General features: G+C 43.4%; 1 protein-coding gene across 7 annotated transcripts in view; it reads right to left on the minus strand.

Moving 5' to 3' along the window:
* The window catches only part of DOCK9 (dedicator of cytokinesis 9), a 281,315-nt gene extending 266,024 nt beyond the window's left edge, over nucleotides 1-15,291 (minus strand). For all 7 annotated transcript variants that reach the window (XM_068526945.1, XM_068526943.1, XM_068526944.1 and 4 more), the window contains exon 1: nucleotides 15,090-15,291. In XM_068526945.1, the coding sequence (XP_068383046.1) occupies nucleotides 15,090-15,218 (129 nt within the window). In that variant the 5' untranslated portion in view covers nucleotides 15,219-15,291. The remainder of the gene's footprint in view (nucleotides 1-15,089) is intronic.
* Between the last annotated feature and the right edge of the window lie 6,643 nt (nucleotides 15,292-21,934).

Raw genomic sequence — 21,934 nt, forward strand, 5'->3', positions numbered from 1 at the left:
CTCAAATCTACCTTCAGCTCAAAATGCCACCATCTTCAGTAAGTTTTTTCTAATTCCCTCCACTAGAGGTACTCTCTTTTCCTTAGTAGCCTTTAACACGTTACTTTAAACTTTCCAATCTTCGATTTAAATGTGCATAAAGCTTATTTTGCAATCTTCCCTCCTTATTAGTCTGTCAGCAAGGTAGGAAAGGATCTGTCTTACTCATCCTGCTTCCCCCAAGCACCTAGCACAGTACTTGGCACATGTAGGGACTCAACAAATGTGTTCCATTAGTTCGGTGTATGTGTGAAATTAAAAATCTATTCCTGGGGACACCCCTGGTGGCACAGTGGTTAAGAATCCACCTGACAACGCAGGGGACATGGATTCAATCCCTGATCTGGGAAGAGCCCACATGCCGCGGAACAACTAAGCCCGTGCGCCACAACTACTGAGCCTGCGCCCTCTAGAGCCCGTGAGCCACAACTACTGAGCCTGTGAGCCACAACTATTGCAGCCCGCTCACTCTAAGGCCCGTGCTCCGCAACAAGAAGCCACTGCAAGGAGAAGCCTGCGCACCGCAACGAAGAGCAGCCCCTACTCGCCGCAACTAGAGAAAGCCTGCGTGCAGCAACAAAGACCCAACACAGCCATAAATTAATTAATTAATTTTTTTAAAAAAATCTATTCCTGGGACTTCCCTGGTGGTCCAGCGATTAAGACTCCACGCTCGCAATGCAGGCAGCCCAGGTCAATCCCTGGTCAGGGAACTAGATCCCGCATGCCGCAACTAAGACCCAGTGCAGCCAAATAAATAAATAAATATTTTTTTAAAAATCTATTCTTGTACAACACGGGGAATATAGCGAATATTTTATAACAACTGTAAGTGGAATATAACCTCTAAAAATTGTGAATAACTATATTGTACACCTGTTATTTATATAACACTGTACATCAACTATACTTCAATAAAAAATTAATTTTAAAAAATCTATTCAGAAATGTGGAGACATAGATGTGGAAGCATCTATAATATGTGTATTTATTTGTCAATCAAATACTTGCTCATTTCTTTTCCCAGGAGCTTACTAACATAATCCACACACGTCCTTAAAAGTAGGAAGCAAAAATCAATCTATGAAACTAAATAAAAATCAAGCCTAAACCAAGTAATGCACCCTTACATAAGAACGACTTTTAGTATTTTATTAATAAAGACGTTCCTCTGCATTTGAAAAGGGGTACTTTTCTAGTGTCAGTTATGCTATCATTAGCCTAACTGCAATCAGCAGGATGTCACCTTGCTTCCAAAAGCGCCCATGCTTAGTACCTTTTACAATCACTAAAAACCCAGGCGACAGCACCATGCAAATCTCTGTCCATGGAGCTTAAAGTCACTGACAATTTTGCATAAAAAACTGAATTTTCTTTTCATGCACAGTTCTCACAATCAATTCAGATTATTTTTAATCTGGACAAAAACTGGTTTCATTTTCAGTTCTGAAGAAAGCAGAGGTTTTACAGTTCTTAAACCCTCAACCATAGTATATAAATAACTACAATAATATACTACCATATTATTTAACATAAGTTTAATATGTTACTATGACACTGAATTATTTAACATAAGTTTCATATGGCTTCTAGGACTAAATAAGGACATGATCAAGATCTAAATCCCTGCATATTTGGGGATCTTTGCACCTCAGAACGTATTCCAGATGTCACGAGAAATAAATCTCTTAAACGCCCAATCTGTTCTCCCTAGTTGGCAAAGTAAATTACTCGTGCATAGATAAAAATCTTAATTTTAGGACTCTTTAGGATGTTAACAGCTCCCTCTCTAGCTCTATAGTCTGTGCCTTTGAGCCTGACCCACAATTCCCATTGCACTCTTATCACTGATGTGAGTTTCCTCTATCTCTACTCAATATCTTCATGAGACAAACGTTCTGTCCCTACTCCTACAATGAACACGCAGGTCAAGCTTCATGTTTCCTGGGTCTCATGAAAGCAGTGTAATAGTTGAGGTCCCAGTACCTTTCTGCTTCCCAGAAAGGTGACTTCACTCTCAGCACCTTCCTAGGAACTCAACCTGCAACAGGTCACAACCGTCCTTCTTCCTTCCAGGGTGCGAAAACAGCCAAGAGGCAGAGGACTCCCAAAGGGGAACACCAACCCAAGGGCTCCCTGGGGCCTGTCTGTGCTCCTTTTCCCTCTAGACTGCACACTCTTTGAGGACAAGGTCTGTGTCTTAATCAAATGTTTATCTTGTAGTGTCTGTTGAGTAAATGAACAACCAGTGACAAATGGGGATCTACTGAACACAAGTTTTTAAGCACAAGAGCTTAAAAAATTGTAACAACACAGCATTTCTGTCTGCTAACGTCACTGTTAAGAACTCAAAAAATGCCTCAAGATCTGCTAAGATCCTGACTAAAAGATAAACAAGAGGACACTGAATCCTCAGGAGGCTCCAGGGCAAGACACCCTGGACTGATAAGAAGAAGATCACGAGGAAGCCTGGAGCACAGAAGCCTGGGCTCCATCTGGCCTCTGCCCCTCCCCTCCCAAAGGTCACCTTTGATGGAAATGAGCTCCAGGGCCACACTAGGCCAGGCTGCAAAGCAAAAAATCTGGTCCGAAAGGAGGAGCTTAAATCCACTGTAGGCTGGTCAGCGTCCCCCCACGTTGTGCGGGTGACACCAGGCCAAGACCACAAAGGGACAGGCATCACAGGTAGAACCCAGGTCTCATAACAGCAAGTGTACAGCTCACCGGAATATGCTGGGAGACTGTGGGGTAGAGTGGTTTGGGGCTTGCTTCACAGAGTAGGAGATATCCAAGACACCACGACTCCAAGTTGTAAAGAAAGAAGTCAGCACTCTTTCTGATCATTTCCAACAACCCAAGCTATGGAAGAAGACATCTGTGATTTTCTCAAATTCTGGAAGCTCTTTTGAAACCCCTTTCCTCAAATGGACCCTCCCTCCCCAAAATCCACCAAAGGAGCCCATCCCCACCATCCCACCACCTATGGGGTCCCCAGCAACTATGCCTGATATATTAATTCTTCCAGGAGAAATTAACATTGTGTCAGGAATCTTTGCCCATCTCAGTTTTAAGTGGCTTTGAGTTCTAAGTCCCTTTAAAAGTTTGATACTTTAATTGGTTTTTCACAAAATCAACTCCACAGAAATCAGTGGGATACACATTCTTCCATTTAAAAAAAACAATGATAAAACAGCAGTTATTTCTCATCTTCTGGAAAAAAAATAATTAACATTCTCTCAGAAGGTTTTCTTTAAAGAATAAAGAAAATTAAAATGGCTAAATGAACATATTCAAATCCTGGGAAGAAAAAAAGCTAACCTCACAGATTAAATATCCTGTAAATTCTAGCTAGTGTAATGGTTTATAAACGAATTTAATATACTATAAATATTATGGGACCTCTGCTATCACCATAGGAACTCTGCTTTCTACTTAAGAAAATAGCAATAAGTTAGAATGACAGATTAAATAAATTCTCTAAACAATCTTAGAAATACAACTCTTTTTGTAATGATACAATTTGAACAAATTGCCATTTACAGCTGAATATTTATCTTAGCCAAGGCAAAGCAGGCTGAAAGGTAAAATGACCTAGATTAAGAGAGTTTATTCTACATTAAAGAACTTTAGGTTAATAAGCCCATGAAGGTTTTTTCCTCAAGCCACATAATTATTTTAACCAAAGTACACATAAAACCATGATTTTATATCCCTTAAAAAAATATTATCTGACTACTAAATTAATTCTTCCTTCTTCAATAAGTTTCTATTGAGATCTTTTGTAGATTAATCTTGTAATTCTTGCTTTTCATTTCTTTCTCTCTGTCCTCCTAATATCCCTTAAACAGAAATGAAGAACTCATTTCTTGGCTTATGGAAAAATGAATGTCAATTTCACCTACAAACTGGCCTAGGACTAATGAAATATACAAACGGGAAAGAGATCCATGGTACAAAGAGATGTTTCATATTCTGATATTATCTGATTACCACAGTATGTAAAGATACTTGATAAAATGCAAAAGTAAACAAAGTACATTCAATTATTTCCTGGGGTCAGTGGAAAATACATTGGATCAGAGCCAGTAAACTCTGTAGATTTTGTTCTTTTTTCTTGTCTGTAACACAAACTGTATGACCATAGACAAACAGATTAATCATGGTAGATCTTATCTTCCTCATCTGTAAAATTAGGAAGCTGAACCAGATGACCTCTAGAGATATCTTTCACCTCCAAAGCAGTATGATTTCATTTCCACATCACAAATTTCTACCAACCCAGAGAATTCATGGTACTTTCCACAAAGGCGTGTAATGATTCAAATTAACCATTTAAAAGTTTCTGACAAACTCAAATTTTAAAATTATATCTTTTTTGACACACCCTGCCACCTTATCAAGAAAAAATGTTAACTATCAGCCAGGTGACCTTAAGAGAGTCACTTGATTTCTCTGGTCTTCAGTTTCCTCATCAAAACAGAAATTTAAACAAACAAACAAAAAACCCCACTATCCCTGTCTATCTGACTACATTTTCCCAGAGGCTTAAGCAAGATGTTTTTTGGAAAGAATTTTATAACACCGCCAAGTGCAACGTTTCATTATTTCACCTGGGCCTCCTTCCTCTGAGCATTCAAAGCAGGACTCTTAACTTGTTGACAGTATTTTTGCTACCAAGATGCACGTGTGTATCTTATTCCAGGAACACATTTTACATTAAGATGCACATCTGTATAAGCACTGAGATGTACAATTTTCAAAGAGGACTAATTGGAGTGTCTTACATGAAGCACCAAGATTTCCCTCCTATATTCATTTTCTTTTTTCTTGATAGGTTATTATCCATTCACTTATGAAAGTTAAACAATTAGGAAATATTAGACTATATAAAGAACAAATCATATTCCCTTTTCACGTATTTCCTTCCAACATTTTTCTTACACACAGGTTATTTCTTACACAACTGTGACGTACATACTTCCACATACTATTTCTTTTTCACCCAACATTAAAATTTTCCCCTGTTATAAGTCCTCCATAAGGAGCACTTTAAAGAGTTATATGATATTCCTTTAGGCTGCCCTCATAAATCACAAAAGCTTGTACTTACTGGGTATTTACTGTGCGCCCTATTCTAAGTGCTTTATATGCATCTTCTCACTTAATCATCACAAACATCTATGGGATGAGTACTATTACGATGTCCATTCTTGGGGTGGAGAGACTGAGAAAGCAGAGCTTTCTCTGAAGAGCTGGGTTTGGAATCTCCTGAGCTCAAGTTCTATCCACTATATCCTACTGCTACTCCTCACAGAACTATCCCCCTATTAACAGAAACTTGGTTATACCACGGTATTTTCTAAGTGCTAGAATTCAGAGACTAAACATCTGATATGTAACTTATTCCTGAAACAAGAGCATACTGTACTGTAGCATCTGTAATACCATAAAACCTTTTCATCAACAAAATAGTGCTTATGCTTTTTTAAAAAGTGAACAATCTGTATATACTGTTTATAATTTTTTAATTTATCATGGTAAACAACTTTCCTTAGAACATTTCTATATCCACATGACAGAACGTGTATTTTCTGTATGAAAACACAGTATGTGAATCTCTAAGTACACAGAGTTTGAGAATAAACTTCTTGTCGTCAATGGAGATGGTGGGCAATTCAATGACATCTGCTTTCAGATTCACTTTCAGACTAACATTCAACAAATGTTAATCTATAATAAATAAATGGGCACATCTCCAACACATGCACTGACCCAGCCAGCTTCCGTAAGTAGACATACCCAAGCACTATCTTAATTGTATTTATTCCTGCCAACTTCAAAGAAAGCGGGAGGCAGGGATATCCCAACAAACCATTTGGCATTACAGAACTCTGATCAGGTAGTAAGTCTCCTTGCCAACAATTTGCTGATAAGAATTTAAGGAGTCCATTAGAGAAAAAGAAAAAGTGACAGAGATGTAAAAGAAACAGAAAAAACTTCACCATCTAAGTACTTCTTAATGATTTGCAAAACTCATGCTTCAAGTGACAGAAAAGCACTTCCAGGTTTTTATTACTTGTATTTTTGTTTTATTTTGTTTTGTTCTCAGATGAGTTACTAGATACCTAACATAAGAATTAGATCATTGTGTTCTTTTACACATTGGAGTTTAACAGATTGGGTGAAAAGAAACTGTCCTAAAAAAGGAAATGAATATTACTTGTATTAAAATGCGCAGCTGCTCTCAAAACCTATGCAAAGATCACACAGATTTACTGACAACTTGCTTTTTCTAAACTAAAGCAGACAAAAGGCCAGTCTCAAAGTGATGCATTCTTATGTACATGAACATCATCAAATCTATCAGGTTGCAATGAGAAACTAATGATATAACGGATCCTGTGCATTAGGAAAGTTAATCTGGCAGAGGGAGATAGGCTAGAATGAAGTAAATAGAAATGGGTGCAGGGGAGAGAAATTAGGGGCAGTGGGGAATTAAAAAAAGATTTAAAAATAAAACGTGTCAGATGTAGAGACTTCAGGAGTCTTTCAATCATCAAAAAATAAAAATCTAGTATCTTGTAATAACCTATAATGGAGAAGAATCTGAAAAAGAATATATATATATATATATGTATAACTGAATTACTTTGCTGTGCACCTGAAACTAACACAACATTGTAAATCAACTATATTTCAATAAAAATTTTAAAAATATATATATATGTATCTCGAGCCCCTGCTAAGTGCCAGGTACTGGGGAAACCATGGTGAACCAACAGTCCAGTGAGGGAAACAGATGCAAAACAAATGTACATACACATCAATATATAAATTGTGGGGCTTCCCTGGTGGTGCAGTGGTTAAGAATCCGCCTGCCAATGCAGGGGACACGGGTTCAAGCTCTGGTCCGGGAAGATCCCATGTGCCACGGAGCAACTAAGCCCATGCGCCACAACTACTGAGCCTGCGCTCTAGAGCCTGTGAGCCACAACTACTGAGCCTGCGTGCTGCAACCGTTGAGCCTGTGTGCTGCAACTACTGAAGCCCGCACGCCTAGAGCCCGTGCTCCGCAACAAGAGAAGCCACCGCAATGAGAAGCCCGCGCACCGCAACGAAGAGTAGCCCCCGCTCACCGCAACTAGAGAAAGCCCGCGTGCAGCAACGAAGACCAAACACAGCCAAAAAAAAAAAAAGAAGAAGAAGAACCCACCACATTCAAGACAGTGGCTGTCCCATCAACCCAGGTGCCAGGATGTGGACAACGTGGTCCCCAGCCACCCTCAATGGAGAGGCAGTGTGAGGGAGAAATAAGCCTTTCTGTTTTAGACCACTGAGATTTGGGAGTCGTTAGCCCATACTGACTGATGCAGAAATAGAACGTGATAGATGCAGTGATGATAGGATGAGGAAGGCAAAAGGAGATGAACAGAAGAGGCAAAGGAGGAATTAGAGATTTCAGAGTTGGTGACCATGCAACGATGACTCTCACTACAGAATACAAGTATGCAAAAAGGACAGCTGCTTTGGGATGAAAAGTGACTGTTTATGTTTCATAGATGCTAAACTTAAGGGACTGGTAGGACAGCCAAGTACACGTCAGGCAAGTTAGCAGAAAAGCAGGTCTGAGCTGGGGGAAAAAATCAAAACTGAGATAATGATTCAGAAATTGCAATGACGGTATGCAGCTCCCTGCAGAGTGAAGGGAAGAGATGAAATGTTATGAGCCAAAGGTGGAGAACGGACTCTTTCGGAAGGGGGGTGAGTGAAGCAAGGGAACAGAGGAGCGGGAGGAGAACCAGAGAAGGGGAGAGGGGTGCTGCGTGGTAACAAATGCTGCAGAAGACAAGTTGAAGGGGTGAGGACGGAGAGGCCACCCCACACTAAAGGCAGAAGCCAGGCTGCAGGGGCACAACGCAAGGCCACAGAGTGGTTAGTATTAAAGTGGTAACAGAACCCAGGCCCCCAAACTTAACCACAGGCCTCACTGCCTCCCAACACTATAATGGAAGAATTTTCTCAAGTCATTATGCTTCTAAAACTAAACTTAATGGCATCATAAACAACCCAACCCCACAATTCATTTAGACTACTGTTAAGACCTTTAGATAGTTTGCAGTTGGTCAGTATTTTACATTTTCTGCCTTGAACCGTCAGCACTGTGACTTCAGACACTGTCCTTTATGTACATTTCAGTTTAGTCCTTAGGGGGAATTCCTACTGAGCCAAAGAACGGAAGCATGTTAAAGTTCTTGATACATACAGCCCAGCTCAAAAAGTTATACCATGCATGTTACAAAACCCAGGTGACACAATTCTCATAAAATGCCATGCGAATCGGGCCCCTGGAATTGTGGGACGAGGAAGCCCTGCAAACAAAAGTGCCCGGCTCACCCCATCCGTGCAAAACCTTTTCTATCTCTGCAAATTTGCAAATTTATCAAGCAAAATGGCACCTTGTTGTAATTAATGTTTCTTTAATTGTTAGCAAGGCTGAACATTTTTTTCTTCTGTTCTTTATTGGATAACTGTATTCCTTTCTTTGAGGAATTACCTATTAATGTCCTTTCCCATTTTTCTTCTGGAGTATTTTTCTTTTTTTAATTGATTCGTAAGAACTCTCAATATATTTTTTTAAACTTAACACTATGACAGAGATATAGATATATAAAGAAGACAAATACTGTTTCTAAGCTTACTATTTGACTTTTAAATTTATGGTACTTGTAACATACAGAACAAAGGTTTGAGTTTGCATGGGGAGGCAGAAGGCAGAGTGGTGAGTAGGAACACATGGTCTGAAGCCACAGTGCCCAGGTTCAAGACACAGATCCCCCACTTATAGGCTTGTGACCCTGAGGTGACTTGACCTCCCATGTAAAGACCTAACACATATCCTCGGACACTGTAAGTGCTTAATAAATGCTGGCTCCAGATATATTTAGTCAAGACAAGCAATCTTTTATTATCATAATACAAGCTTACCTTTGTTAAGCACTTAGTATTAAGGATCTTTACATATATTAAACTATTTAATCTTTATTTTAAGAATGCCCTAAGATAATAATACCTAAAAATCCCAATTCTCAGATGAGCAAACCGAGGCTTAGGTGAAGAAACTGGATCAAAGTCCTCAGCTCATCAATGGCAAGGCCCCGGTTCACCTCCCAAGCCCAGGCCAAACTGCTATTTTCCTTTACTTTCATGCTTTAAAAAAATTCCTCTCCACCTTTACATGATTATTCACCCATGTTTTATGCTGTTTCTTTGATTTATTTCACATGTGACTCTTACATTTAGTTATCACTTATTTCAGTGACACAAGTAAGTCCCCTATATATGAACGAGTTCCATTCCAAGAGTGTGTTCTTAAGTCCAATTTGTTCGTAAGTCCAACAAAGTTAGCTTAGGTACCCAACTAACACAATCGGCTATATAGTACTGTACTGTTAACAGGTTTATAATAGTTTTCACACAAAAAATACATTAAAAAAAACACAAAAAATAAAGAAAACATTTTTAATCTTACAGTACAGTACCTTGAAAAGTACAGTAGTACAGTACAACAGCTGGGATACAGGGGCATGTTCACATCTTTGAAACTTCGCAACTTGAAGGTTCATATGTAGGGGACTTACTGTATAAGGTGGGACCCCAATACTTTTTTTGCAATATCATTTACTCAATGGTGTACCCACCATGTTTGACTACTGCTCACATGCACCCTAAAGGTTGACACACACAGAGGCCTGTTTTCTGTTCTGGGTCACAGACTTCTCTTTGGGTCCTTAGGCTTGTGTGACACAAAACTGTCATATTATTTACCCCCAAGATTACACTGAGGGGAAGATCTCTCTAAGAAGCGTTTATGATGTGTTCTCAGCCAGTCATTGAAATTGTTCCCCAAATTAGCAACTGTATTTCTCAAAGCTTCCCTCCCTTCCTTCTAAAACTTACCCCTCTCTGCCCAAGCTGCTCTGCTCCTTCTTGGCCTAGCCGGGCATTTTAAGCATGTGCTCAATCTCTATCTCTCATTCTTTTCTGGAGAAAAGTCTCCCTTATTATTACATCTTCCAGGTCTAGTTCAATTCTTCACAAACCCTTTCCCAAGTATATCCGTTCTCTGTTATTTCATCTTCACGTGTTCTCTGAACCAGGCATTTGAACCTTTATATGTGCTCCTGCGTACTGCTACCTTTTTGTTGAAGACTGACCTGTCCACCTGTTTAGACCATAAACCCTTCAGGGCAAGGGCCTGCTCCAACACAGCAGCAGGTCCTCAGCACCCAGCAAAAAGTCCTAGCACAGAGCAGGCCCTCAACAAATGTGGATGAAGGTTTCACAATTCCGTTCTTCCCTTTTCAAATTCAAGGCATTACTAATGTCCTCCTGTCTCCCAATATTCAAATGGACCAGAAACCAAAGAAATAGAACCTGTTGTTGACTATCTAGTTGGAGATGGGCCTCCACCCTGCTTCCTGTATTCTGGGACATTTCTGTTGTTAGGACTCTACCAGAGGGTGGAGAAAGACAGTGAGGTGAAGCTCAGGCCAGTTCTGTTACCGATTTACTATCCTATCTGATTTAAAATTACAGCCAAAATGAGGTTTTACGTTACCTGAGTATTTCAAAGAACACCACCCCTAGGGTCTCAGGTTACCTCAGATCATACTGGAATCTCGTGTTGACTGAACTGGGAGGGCGAGAAGGGCCCCAAGCATGCACTCCGGGAGATTATCATCCCACACCTCTGTCCATCATCCTCCAGTTAGTTACACAAAGGAAAATTTAGTGACGGCCTGACTTGGTTTCATTTCGTTTCATACTGCAGGCTCTCCGATGGATGTGCAATGGTGTCACCAGCAGGGGCTTGATGTCAAAGGAGAGCCTGAAGCTGAGCATGCTGAGATAAGATCGCTGAGATAAGATCGGCAAGGAAGCCGGCAGCCAGATGACTTGGACATCAATACCCAAGCGCGTTCGAGCCAGCAAGCCCATGCGAAGCGCCCTGTCCCAATATTTACACAAACCTTTCAGGAAAAGAATATTTTTAGGCCTCGGGTGGTATACTCCGTTAGATCTAGGTCATTATGATGCTATCTTTAATACATCTGAAAGGCCCAATCGCAACTCAACCCTGATCAGGGAATTATTTCTAGTTTTTCTCCTGAGCTTGCATATATTTTGAACGTGCTGCCCTCCTGACTATTCTCAATCACGGACAGCTAATTCTGGAATTGTGAGGATTCTTCTTTCATTACCCAAAATCATAAATTACATTTCCTACAGTTAAGAATATTACTAGTAGTACCTCTGCTACTCTTATAAAAGCATCTTAGAATCGAATCCTGTTGGTAAGGAAAGGGACTCTAGAACAATCTAGTACACCTCCTCATTTAACAGAACAGGAGCCCTGAGGTTCAGAGAAGTTAGGCGACAGACCAGCGTGACTTAAGTAGCTGGCAGAATATCAGCTGGGCACCATCTAAGGGCTTTACCTCTATTGCTCATTTAATCCTCCCAACAACCATATAAAGTAAGTATGATTACTATCTCTACTCTACAGATGAGGAAACCGAGGCACACCAAGGCTAAGTTATACGCCTAAGACTGCACAGCTGGTAAGGGGTAGAGCTGGAATTACAACCCAGGTGCTCTGACTTCAGAGCCCACGCTCTGCACTACTAAACCTCTAGGATTAAAACTCAGGACTCCTGACCCCAGGAAGGGTTCACTCCATCATTAATAATTCTAAGGCTCATGAAAGAGTAAACCACATTTGAAAAAGCCAGCAAGACTTGTTAGGATACCGATTAGAACAAACTACCATTAAAAGATGTTTCTTAGGCAATCTGGGAAATCTGAATAGTATGTCAACAGATTATTGCAAACTTTAACATAATGGCATTGTAGTAAGAAAATATCCCTATTTTTAATAATACACACTGGGTATCATATAGGGGTGAAATGATGGGAGGCATGGCACTCACAACCACACAAAAAAACGAGGCGGAAAAGGGGACAGTTAAACCAAGTTTAGCAAAATCTTGATAATTACTGAATCTGGGTGATGGATTATGAAGGTTCGTGATGCTATTCTCTCTGCTTTTTTGTATTTTTTCTTCAAGGTTTTCAAACAAATCAATACACTACCATTTTTAAAGGCCCACACAGGGGCTTCCCTGGTGGCGCAGTGGTTGAGAATCTGCCTGCCAATGCAGGGGACACGGGTTCGAGCCCGGGTCTGGGAAGATCCCACATGCCACGGAGCAACTAGGCCCGTGAGCCACAACTACTGAGCCTGCGCATCTGGAGCCTGTGCTCCGCAACAAGAGAGGCCGCGACAGTGAGAGGCCCGCGCATCGCGATGAAGAGTGGCCCCCGCTTGCCGCAACTAGAGAAAGCCCTCGCACAGAAACGAAGACCCAACACAGCCAAAAATAAATAATAAATAAATAAATTTTTAAAAAAAACCTATGTAACAAAATTAAAAAAAAAAAAGGCCCACACACCTGAGCTTATGAAAAATGAACCTATCAAACAACAAAAAATTTATGAGTACACCTTACTTTTACACTTTAGAGCTTGTTTTTTAAATGGCAGCCTTTATTACCCATGAACTATTTAATTCTGTTGTTTCTGATCTCACTAAAAGCCACTCATCAATACTAGAAACACGAGAAAAGCTAGTTAAAGCCATACCCTGTTCGTTTTTCTTTTAGTCCATCTACAGAATTGCTACGTTAGTCAGCTAGTTAAGAGATATTTACTGTGTGTTTACTATGCTGTAGGCATTGTATTAGCACTGACCCAAGCTGTCAAAAACAGAGCAGAGTACTACTTCCATCCAAGCGTGGATCGGTGGACCATGGGATTCCAAACCCCGGCTTGGTTGCTGCTCTGTCTCCTGCAAGGATCAGGGGTACCTTCTTAGATGCTCCTAGAACAAAGCCGAGACAGGTGCACCTGCTGTGGCTTCCTGGCAGACACTGGGGAGCAGCAAGAAACAGCAGGCGGTGGCAGAGTACCTGGCAGGAGGTGAGGGGGGTGAGGTTGATGGGTAATTTTTAGTATCTGTGAGCTATTGCAAATTGCTCCATCTGCAATGCAGAATCACTGCAGTGTATTTCCCGTTCAGCGGGGGAGCCTTTCAAACGCCCAAGGAGGCCCACCTACTTTCCGGCATTTTGTGTTTGTTTCATCACAAGTTTCATCAGACAAGTGATCACAGACAGACAACACTAAGGGTTGAGCCACCAGCCAAATGTCTGGCTGTTCATGCTTAAGGGTGAATAGGGAAAAGAGATGTACTATTACAGTGTCATGAGGTAGAACACAGCAGCAGTATGTCGCACATGGGAATGGACACTACTAGGTCACTATCAGTAGGCCAGCCTCCAACAGGAAGGGCTGTTGAATTCAAGGACTGTTGCACATGAGTAATGAGCAGTGTTTTGCTCAACCTAATGGCTTATCAAACTAGTACCTCCTTTTCAGTCCGGGTCTGTCCGCACTTTGGAAATCATGATTTTATTTACTCTTCTTTTGTCTCAAATCTCTAATGAGGACAGTGCCCCCAGTTAAAAGAACTAAGTTTCCTTCCAGAACAAAAAAGATGCCACAGATGTTTGCGGGCTTTCTCCTTAACATACACACATTGGCAAAAGTCAGGAAGATGCAGGATATACTACTGAGGCCAAAGCAACTGAAGTTATGGAAGAGATCCCAGCTTTTTGTCTACTCTCAACTCCTGCTCTACTCCTTACCATCAAATGATCAACTTCAGTAAAAAGAGAAAAATAAAATCCCTTATTACTGAACAAATTGGAGTTTGAGGAATCTAGAGGGAGCTGTCAGAGCAATTGAGAGAAAAATCAAACTGAGCAGACTAGCTATGGAAATCAGTGAAGCTTCGTCTCCAAATCTCCACAACCATCATTCATGTCATTCCGTGTCTGACCAGAAAGGGCATCTATCTGCCACCGAAAAGATGAGCCAGGCCCTGTGTTAAGAGACCCAGCACTCCACCCCAACAATAACCCACACACAGTCCCACAAAGCCCAGAGAATCACTTCCAAGGCCCATCTTCCTGGATCCTTCCAACAAACACAAGTCACCCACAAACAAGCCCCTTTCAAGAAAACAAAGGCCAGCGCCAACGCAAGGAGCTGCTAAAAGTTTCCAGCTACCCAGGAGAGCACGCTGCTGCTCAAACATCGCTCCCCTTCCGCACCTTCCAAGTGATGGGGTGTCCTGCGTTTCCAAATACAGCAGGACCAGCCCGGGCAGTGGAAAAGCTCATTTAAAACTTCATCTTCCTCACACCCAGAGGCCTATTCTCAAAAGACTTTCTGCTACGACCAGATTAATCACCGGTCTGCTTGCTCCGAATCCCCAAACTTCGTAGTAATTTGCACCCATGCTGAAGTCACCGGGAATTCCTATCAAGACCCTTAACCCTTGATAAGAGGCGGCCAAATCTCAGGATGCCGGCCAGGGGGAGGGAGTGGAGGAGAGAATGCGGAACCCCTTCCCCTCTGGAGCTCAGCCCACCCAAAGGGTCCGCAGGGCCATATCCCACCCTGGGTTGCGGACTGGAAGAGGAAGCCCCCGCCTCCACTCCCCTGCGCCCCTCCAGGCCACAGGTGCCAAGCCCCTCCAGAATAAGGGAGGACAAGGGGAATGTGGGAGGGAGGGCGAAAGGAGAGAGTAATTTTTCAGTCGGCAGAGGGACGTAAAGTTGGGGGGGAGGGGGGATGAGGGAGATGGCGATCTCACTCCCAGGAAATTTCCCCGGAGGGAAGGGGCCGCAGTGGGGAGAGGACCCCCTAGACGCAGGGTGGGGGTCTGGGAGCTGCTGCCCCTCCAGGACCTTCCCTTCTCCCCTGTCCAACACCCCCCTCCTTCACCACCTCTTAATCCTGCAGACCCAGTAGGGTCGGCGGCTCCGCCTCCGCCCCGCCGACTTAGAGGAGCGTGAAGGAGGTGGCCGCCCGCCCTCCCGCCCGCCTCCCTCCCTCCCTCCCTCCCTCCGTGGTCCCGCACTCACCAGGAGCACCGAGCCGCGCACCACCTCCGACACGCTCTGCCGCAGCTCGGCCGCTGTGCCCGGCTTACTCAGCGCCCGAGTGAACTTCCGAGTCTCCGCCGAGGCGGGGAGCAGAGGCGGCTGCGACATCCTCGCCACCAGCGCCGCCGCCGCGCCTGCTCCGGGAGTCCGGCCGGGCCGCGCCGCCGCCAGGTGCGCCCTTGGCGCTCGTCCCGGCCCGCCCGCGGCCCCCGGCGCCGCCGCCCGCTCCCCCCGCCGCTCGCCGCGCGTCCGGGCGGCGCAGCCCGAGCCACGCCCTCCGCTCGGTGTCACGCCCCGAGCCGCCCCCCTAGGATCCCGCGGTCCCCCGCGCTCCAAGCGGCGCCGGGACTCGCTAGGGGCAACCGTGCTTGTGGCCGCGGCGGCGGCTCCCCCATGCCACCAGCCTCCCTCGGCGCCCGCTCGCCGGGCCGCCTCCTCGGGGCGGGGTGTCCGGCGCGGCGCGGGGCGGGGCGGGCGGAGGAGGGGCCGGCGCGGCGGGACAGCGGGCCCTGCAGGTCGGGCGGCGGGTGCCTTACGGCGCGGGAGGCGGGCAGCGGGACGCTGGCAGCGCGCTGCCCCGGACCCCTGGCGGGGCAGGTAGGGACCCCGGGGGGCGCCTTCTCCCTGGTCCGACTGCTCCCCAGGCCGCACGTCCGAAGACCCGAGGCGAGGGCCGCGCAAGCCGCCGGGAGGGCGCGCGACCCGGCGCCCTCCCGGGTCGCCAAGTCCTCGGAGCCGGTGCCTATACACTGGGACCCTGGGTTCCTTGCCCGCGAAGCCCCAGCATCTTGGGGACTCCGCGGTCACCGGCAGGGTCGGGGTTCGGCGGCACCACGCCCACCCCCCCTGGGGCTGCTGAAGGGACGGAGGTTTCAGGAAGGTGGCACTCGAAGAGCACAGGGCCGTTCGGAAGCCCGGGCCGTGCGGACCGGGACGGAGCGCCCCTGCCCGGGACCCGGCGTGGAGCACCGCGCGCACTCGTGGCGGCGCTTCTCCGCCTCAAAACACTACTCCGCCCCCAGAGGCGTCGCGCGGACGGTGGAAGCCTCTGGAGCCGAAGGGAGGGTCCGGGATGAGTCACGCAGACCCTGGCCCGCAAGGACGAGCTGCTGAGTCACCATAAAACTTCTAAGCCTGGCCCAGCTCCCCTGTACACTGAAGACAATAACCTGCAAGGGGCTGAGGGGACACGACGTGCCCATCTGCCGCGCCTCCGCGGCCGGGCGGGACCAGTGGGCGCGGAGCCCGGGAAACCCAGAAGCGCCGGCCTGCGGGCCCAACATGACCCGGGAGCTGGCGGCTGCTAGCGACAGCCACGACTCTGAGGAACTTCTTCCTCACACCGCCTTTCCGCCTTCCCCATCCCTATAACGGGCCCCACCTCTCCTTTTCTCCTCTTTTCTGAGGAAACTCGGGACAGCCTAACTCTGACCTCGCCGCGGAGAGGGCGCGCGGGGAAAGAGGAATTTGCGTAGCGCCCATGGCGCATGCTCCGTGGTTTGGGTTTGGGCGGGGAGACTGCCTTAAGGGTGGGTCTGCTGATTGGTCGGTCTGCGCGGGCCACGCCCATCGCCTGCTGATAGACAGCTCCTTACCTGCGCGCGCGGTGGCACTGTGGACCCCGCCTTCAGGGGAATCTCCCGTGCCTGTGCTACCCAGGTGCACTGAGGCCTCCTAGCAGACATCAACTCCGAAGGAGGCCGCCCGTGGCGTCCCACCCTGCCAGAAATACCGAAATCTTAAAGTGGGAAAACTACCAATCTAGTGTAGAAAGCAAAACACCACCGTTCAGGACTTAATGGGCAGGTCTGGCCCATAATAAGCCTGGAGTTTAGGCATGCAGTCAGTACTCAGTAAATGCTTGCTGGATTGGATTGTTTTCCCAGTGCCCTGGGATGCAGGATGTAGCACTAAGTGAGCCTGACAGGCTGGAAGATAAACAAAACAATCATGCGTGGTTATAAAAACAATTACTAACCCATTTCCTTTACTGCGAAATGAGGGAGTGGCCTAGACATGAACCAGGCTGCTTCTGTTCCAGGAGTAGGGCTGGGTGACCCCATCAGGCAGAAGGCGCTGCTTTCATGGGGAGCTTGTGCTGCTTGATATGACCATGCCCATCTCATACATACGCCTCTGGGCTACATGGGATATGTGAGTTCGGTTCTTACCTGAACTGTTAGGTGCTAGTCTGAGAATCCTAAATTTTTTCCCTTTGAGCTTCTGACTCCTGAAGAAGTTCCAGATAGCATAAATCTTTATCCCACTGTGTTACCTTAACTCTCTAAACCACATCTACTTCCATAGACTGCAAATAGATTATTTTTTTATTATTAAAAACAACAGAAGCACACAACGTGGGTTTTTTTTCCTTCATTTCCTTTTTTTGCTTTGTTTTGTTTAAGAAATATATGAACACAGAAAAGAGCACATGTATCTGGAAAGTGAAGAGTTCCCCAAATCTCCTAATTTCACCCACAGAAAAGAGCACATATATCTGGAAAGTGAAGAGTTTACCCATTTCTACTAGTCCTAAATTCTGTGCTTGCTTACTGACTCATCATATTCTAGAATTGGCAGATTTTCATTTAGGAAGCAGGGGATGATGTGTGGTGCTGACAGTAGTCACTGGCAATGCCTAAACAAGGACAAGTTCTGACAGAGAAGGAGGTATGGAAACGTGAACTAAGCCCAGGAAGACTGATTTTCCCAGCAACTCAGAGCAGAGCCTCTTCTTCCTGGTGGAGTTAACAAATGGGACATTTAGGTTTAACTTTGAGCAGAAATTTGGTCCTTACACTTTTGGGTTGAATTGTGTCCCCCCCCAAAAGACATACTGAAGTTCTAACCTCAGTACCCGTGAATGTGACCTTATTTTGAAAATAGGGTCTTTGCAGATGTTACCAAGTTACAATGAGGTCATATGGGACCAGTATCACTGGTGTCCTTATAAGAAAAGAAGAGACACAGACACAGAAGGGCCTGTGATGACAAAGGCAGAGACTGGAATGATGCATCTACAAGCTAAGGAACACCAAGGATTGCTGGCACCCACCAGAAGCTGGATGAGACAGGATTCTTCCTTTGAGCCTTCGGAGAGAGCATTGCCCTGCTGATGCCTTAATTTTGGATTTCTAGCCTCCGGAACTGTTAGAGAATAAATTTCTTGTTCTAAGCGACCCAGTTTGTGGTACAGCAGTCCTCGGAAAGTAATACACTTACCAAAGTCTGGTTTTTTGTTTGTTTGTTTTGTTTTGTTTTTTTATCCCCACCAGTGTGGACCTGTAATTGTGAGTTCTTACTGCATCAACTCCTGGAGAGAGGCTGTCACACCTTTATAGAAGGAGAAGCATCAGCTCCAGGTGAAGATGTTGCATGGAATGGGGAGGATGGTGTTCAAAGTGTGGTGGAAGACAAACCCATCTACCATAGCTTGAGGGAGTAACCCTGTTTTTGTTTTACCAAAACTGTAGGAAGAAAGCTTTCCTTTTTGCCAAGGATGATACTAGTAGGTAGTGGAGATGAAATATAACTGCAGCCAGTTTTGAAAAGTTGCATATAAATGTACAACACCCAAATATTTATAATTCAAGCATTATCTATGTTTTAATGATAACCTCTTAACTGCATCATTTCCTTGTTAGGTTTGCTTTAGGATTTGTATGTGTCTTAATAATACCTAGTTAGTTTAAAATCTCTTACAGGTGTATCCTGAAAGAGCACATCTGTTTTTAGCCTAAATAAAAAGTAACCTGTAAAGGGCAGTCAGTCCTGTGTCAGCATCCAGGGAAGGGCAGAAGGAGCTTTCATTCTTTATTTTTGCATTGATTGATTTTTTTTAAAATAAGCATCTTTTAGTTTTGTACTTCATTTTTTTTCCTATGAAAGCTGAACCCTTTATTTTATTAAAAAAAATATGTTGAATCCTTTTGTATACAAGGCATTACTAGGCGTCAAATTTTATAACAATAAAATTCTGAAGTTTCTTACAATCTAATGGTGAAAAGATTTGCGGTTTTTTTTTATTTTCGTAAACTATACATAATGTAAAGTTTACTATTTTAACTATTTTTAAGTGTACAGTTCAGTGGCATTAAGTATATTCACATTGTTGTGTAACCATCACCACCATCCATCTCCAGGACTTTCTCATCATCCTAAACTGAAACTCTGTACCTATTCCTTCCCCCTACCCTCAGTACCTGGCAACCACCATTCTATTTTCTGTCTCTTTGAATTTGACTACTCTAAGTACCTCATATAAGTGGAATCATACAATATCTGTCCTTTTGTGTCTAGCTTATTTCACTTAGCATGTGTCAGAATTTTCTCCTTTTTTAAGGCTGAAGAGTATTCCATTGTGTGTGTGTGTGTGTATCACTTGTTATTTTTATCAGTTCATCCATCAATGGACACTTGGGTTGTTCCCACCTCTTGGCTATTGTAAATAATGCTGCTGTGCACATGGGTGTGCAAATATCTGTTCTGTCCCTGCTTTCAGTTGTTTTGAGTATATACCTAGAAGTGGAGTTGCTGGATCACATAATAATTTTATGTTTAATTTTTTTTAAGAACTATCATACTGTGCTTCATTGTCTAAATGTTTCTCATAATGCTTGTTTTCTAAAAACACTGGTTGATTAATTTTAGAAAAACCAGCATTTTAAAATTCCACTAGGTAATATAAATAGAAGACACAGCCCTTCAGGGAAGAGCATCTGGGGGAAAGGTATGCAATTAATCTAACAAATCTAGTAAGTTTACAGATACCACTTAGGGTTAATGGTACTGGAGGAATATAATCCCCTTTCACTTTTATCTTTTCAGGAGAGATTCCTAGTGGAGATGAAATATGAGGTATTTAAGAGATCATTGAGACCAGGGCTTCTCAAACTTTAGTATGCATAAAAATCACCTGGGGATCTTGTTAAAGTGCAGATTCTGATTCAGAAGATCAGGTGTGTTACCCAAAATCAACAGTTCTAACAAGCTCCCCACTGATGTCAGATTCCTTACCCAAGCAGATGCTGCTGATGCACAGATTTTGAGTAGCAAACACTTAAACTTCCATTCCCAGCAGTTTGGCAAACTGCAGGCCCTTAAAAATTCTCCACTTTTAAATTTTAAGGGGAAAGAAGACCAAACACCCAATAGGAAAATGGACAAAATTCATGACCAAACAATTCACAGAAAAGACATAAAATGATCAGTAAACATATGAAAAGATGTTTGGCCTCATTTATAATAAAGTAAGTGCAAATTAAAACTACACTGATATACAATTTCTCATCAATCAGACTGGGAAAAATTACAAAGCATAACACTATTGGAAAGGCTGTGGAGAAACAGGCACTCACACACATGGCTGATAGAAGTACAAAGTGATATAACCATTATGCAGAGGAATTTGGCAATATCTAACGAAACTATATATGCATTTACCTTTTGAACCAGCAGTCCCACTACTAGGAATTTACTCTGAAAATACACCTCAAATGATAATAAAATACAATACCCAAGGGTATTCATTGCAGCATTACTTGTAATAGTAAAATTTTGGAAAATATCAATATTGGAGACTGGTAAAATATGGTACATACACACAATGAGATATTATTCAACTGTAAAAATGAATGAGAAAGATGTCGATCAACTAATGTGAAATAATTTTCAGGATATATTGTTTAAATAAAACAAAAAGAGTATCTAAAGTATGCTGCCTTTGTGTAAGAAATAAGGGAAAATAAGAAAATATACTAGTATCTGTGTGCTTGTTCAAAAACAAACACAAGAAGGATAAAACAGAGATTTGTAAGTTTGGTTACCTTCAAGGGGTCAGTGGGAGTAAGGTAGGAAGGAGAGAAGAAATGGGGAAACATGGAGTCAGGGACACTTCTCTGAATATACATTTTTGTACAATTCTGACTTTTTACATTAATGTTTCACATATTTTTAAAAATTCCGACAAAGAGAAAAGAAATAAAATCAACAAGAATGGAGAAAAACCCTAAAATGGAATACAAACAGAAACCAATGGACAGAACTCTATTTCAAATGAATAATATAACCACACTGAAGGGGGGAAATAAAATGAACTAAACCCAGTACCCTTTGAACACAGTGTTTGGAATATATACCGTTAGGTTAAAGACAAAAAGAACTCTTAAAAAAAAAAAAGAGAGATGTGAACAAGTAGGCTTTTTTTTTTTTTAAGATGTATCAGTCAGCAATTCTGAGATGACTTTCTGTGTATTCCAGGATTGAACAAATAAGTAATATATTCTTGATAATGAAAACCAGGTTTTTCACTGTCAGAGAAGGGAATTACAAATATAGAAAGGAGGGTTTTAGAATAAACCCTGTGGTTTTGGGTTGGATTTGGAGGTATAGTGTGAACTCATGGGTTTTAATACAGATAGATTAGATAGATGATTTATAAGTAGATGAGAGTAGATAGATACACACATGAGAGTGGGGTGCTACTGGTTCATACTGGCTCCAGATAATCTTTGCTCCATTGTATTGCCTTTGCTCCTTTGTCAAAGATCAGCTGACTATATTTATGGGAGTCAATTTCTGGGCTCTCTATTCTGTTCCACTGATCTCTTTGTCTGTTCTTTTGCCCATACCACAGTGTCCTGATTACTACAGTCCCGTATTCAGAATATATACTTTTTAAAAAAAAACACTTATAGGGCTTCCCTGGTGGCGCAGTGGTTAAGAATCCGCCTGCCAATGCAGGGGACACGGGTTTGAGCCCTGGTCCGGGAAGATCCCACATGCCGCGGAGCAACTAAGCCCGTGCACCACAACTACTGAGCCTG

This window comes from Eschrichtius robustus, chromosome 18 (genome assembly GCF_028021215.1).
Source record: "Eschrichtius robustus isolate mEscRob2 chromosome 18, mEscRob2.pri, whole genome shotgun sequence".
Taxonomy (NCBI): domain Eukaryota; kingdom Metazoa; phylum Chordata; class Mammalia; order Artiodactyla; family Eschrichtiidae; genus Eschrichtius; species Eschrichtius robustus.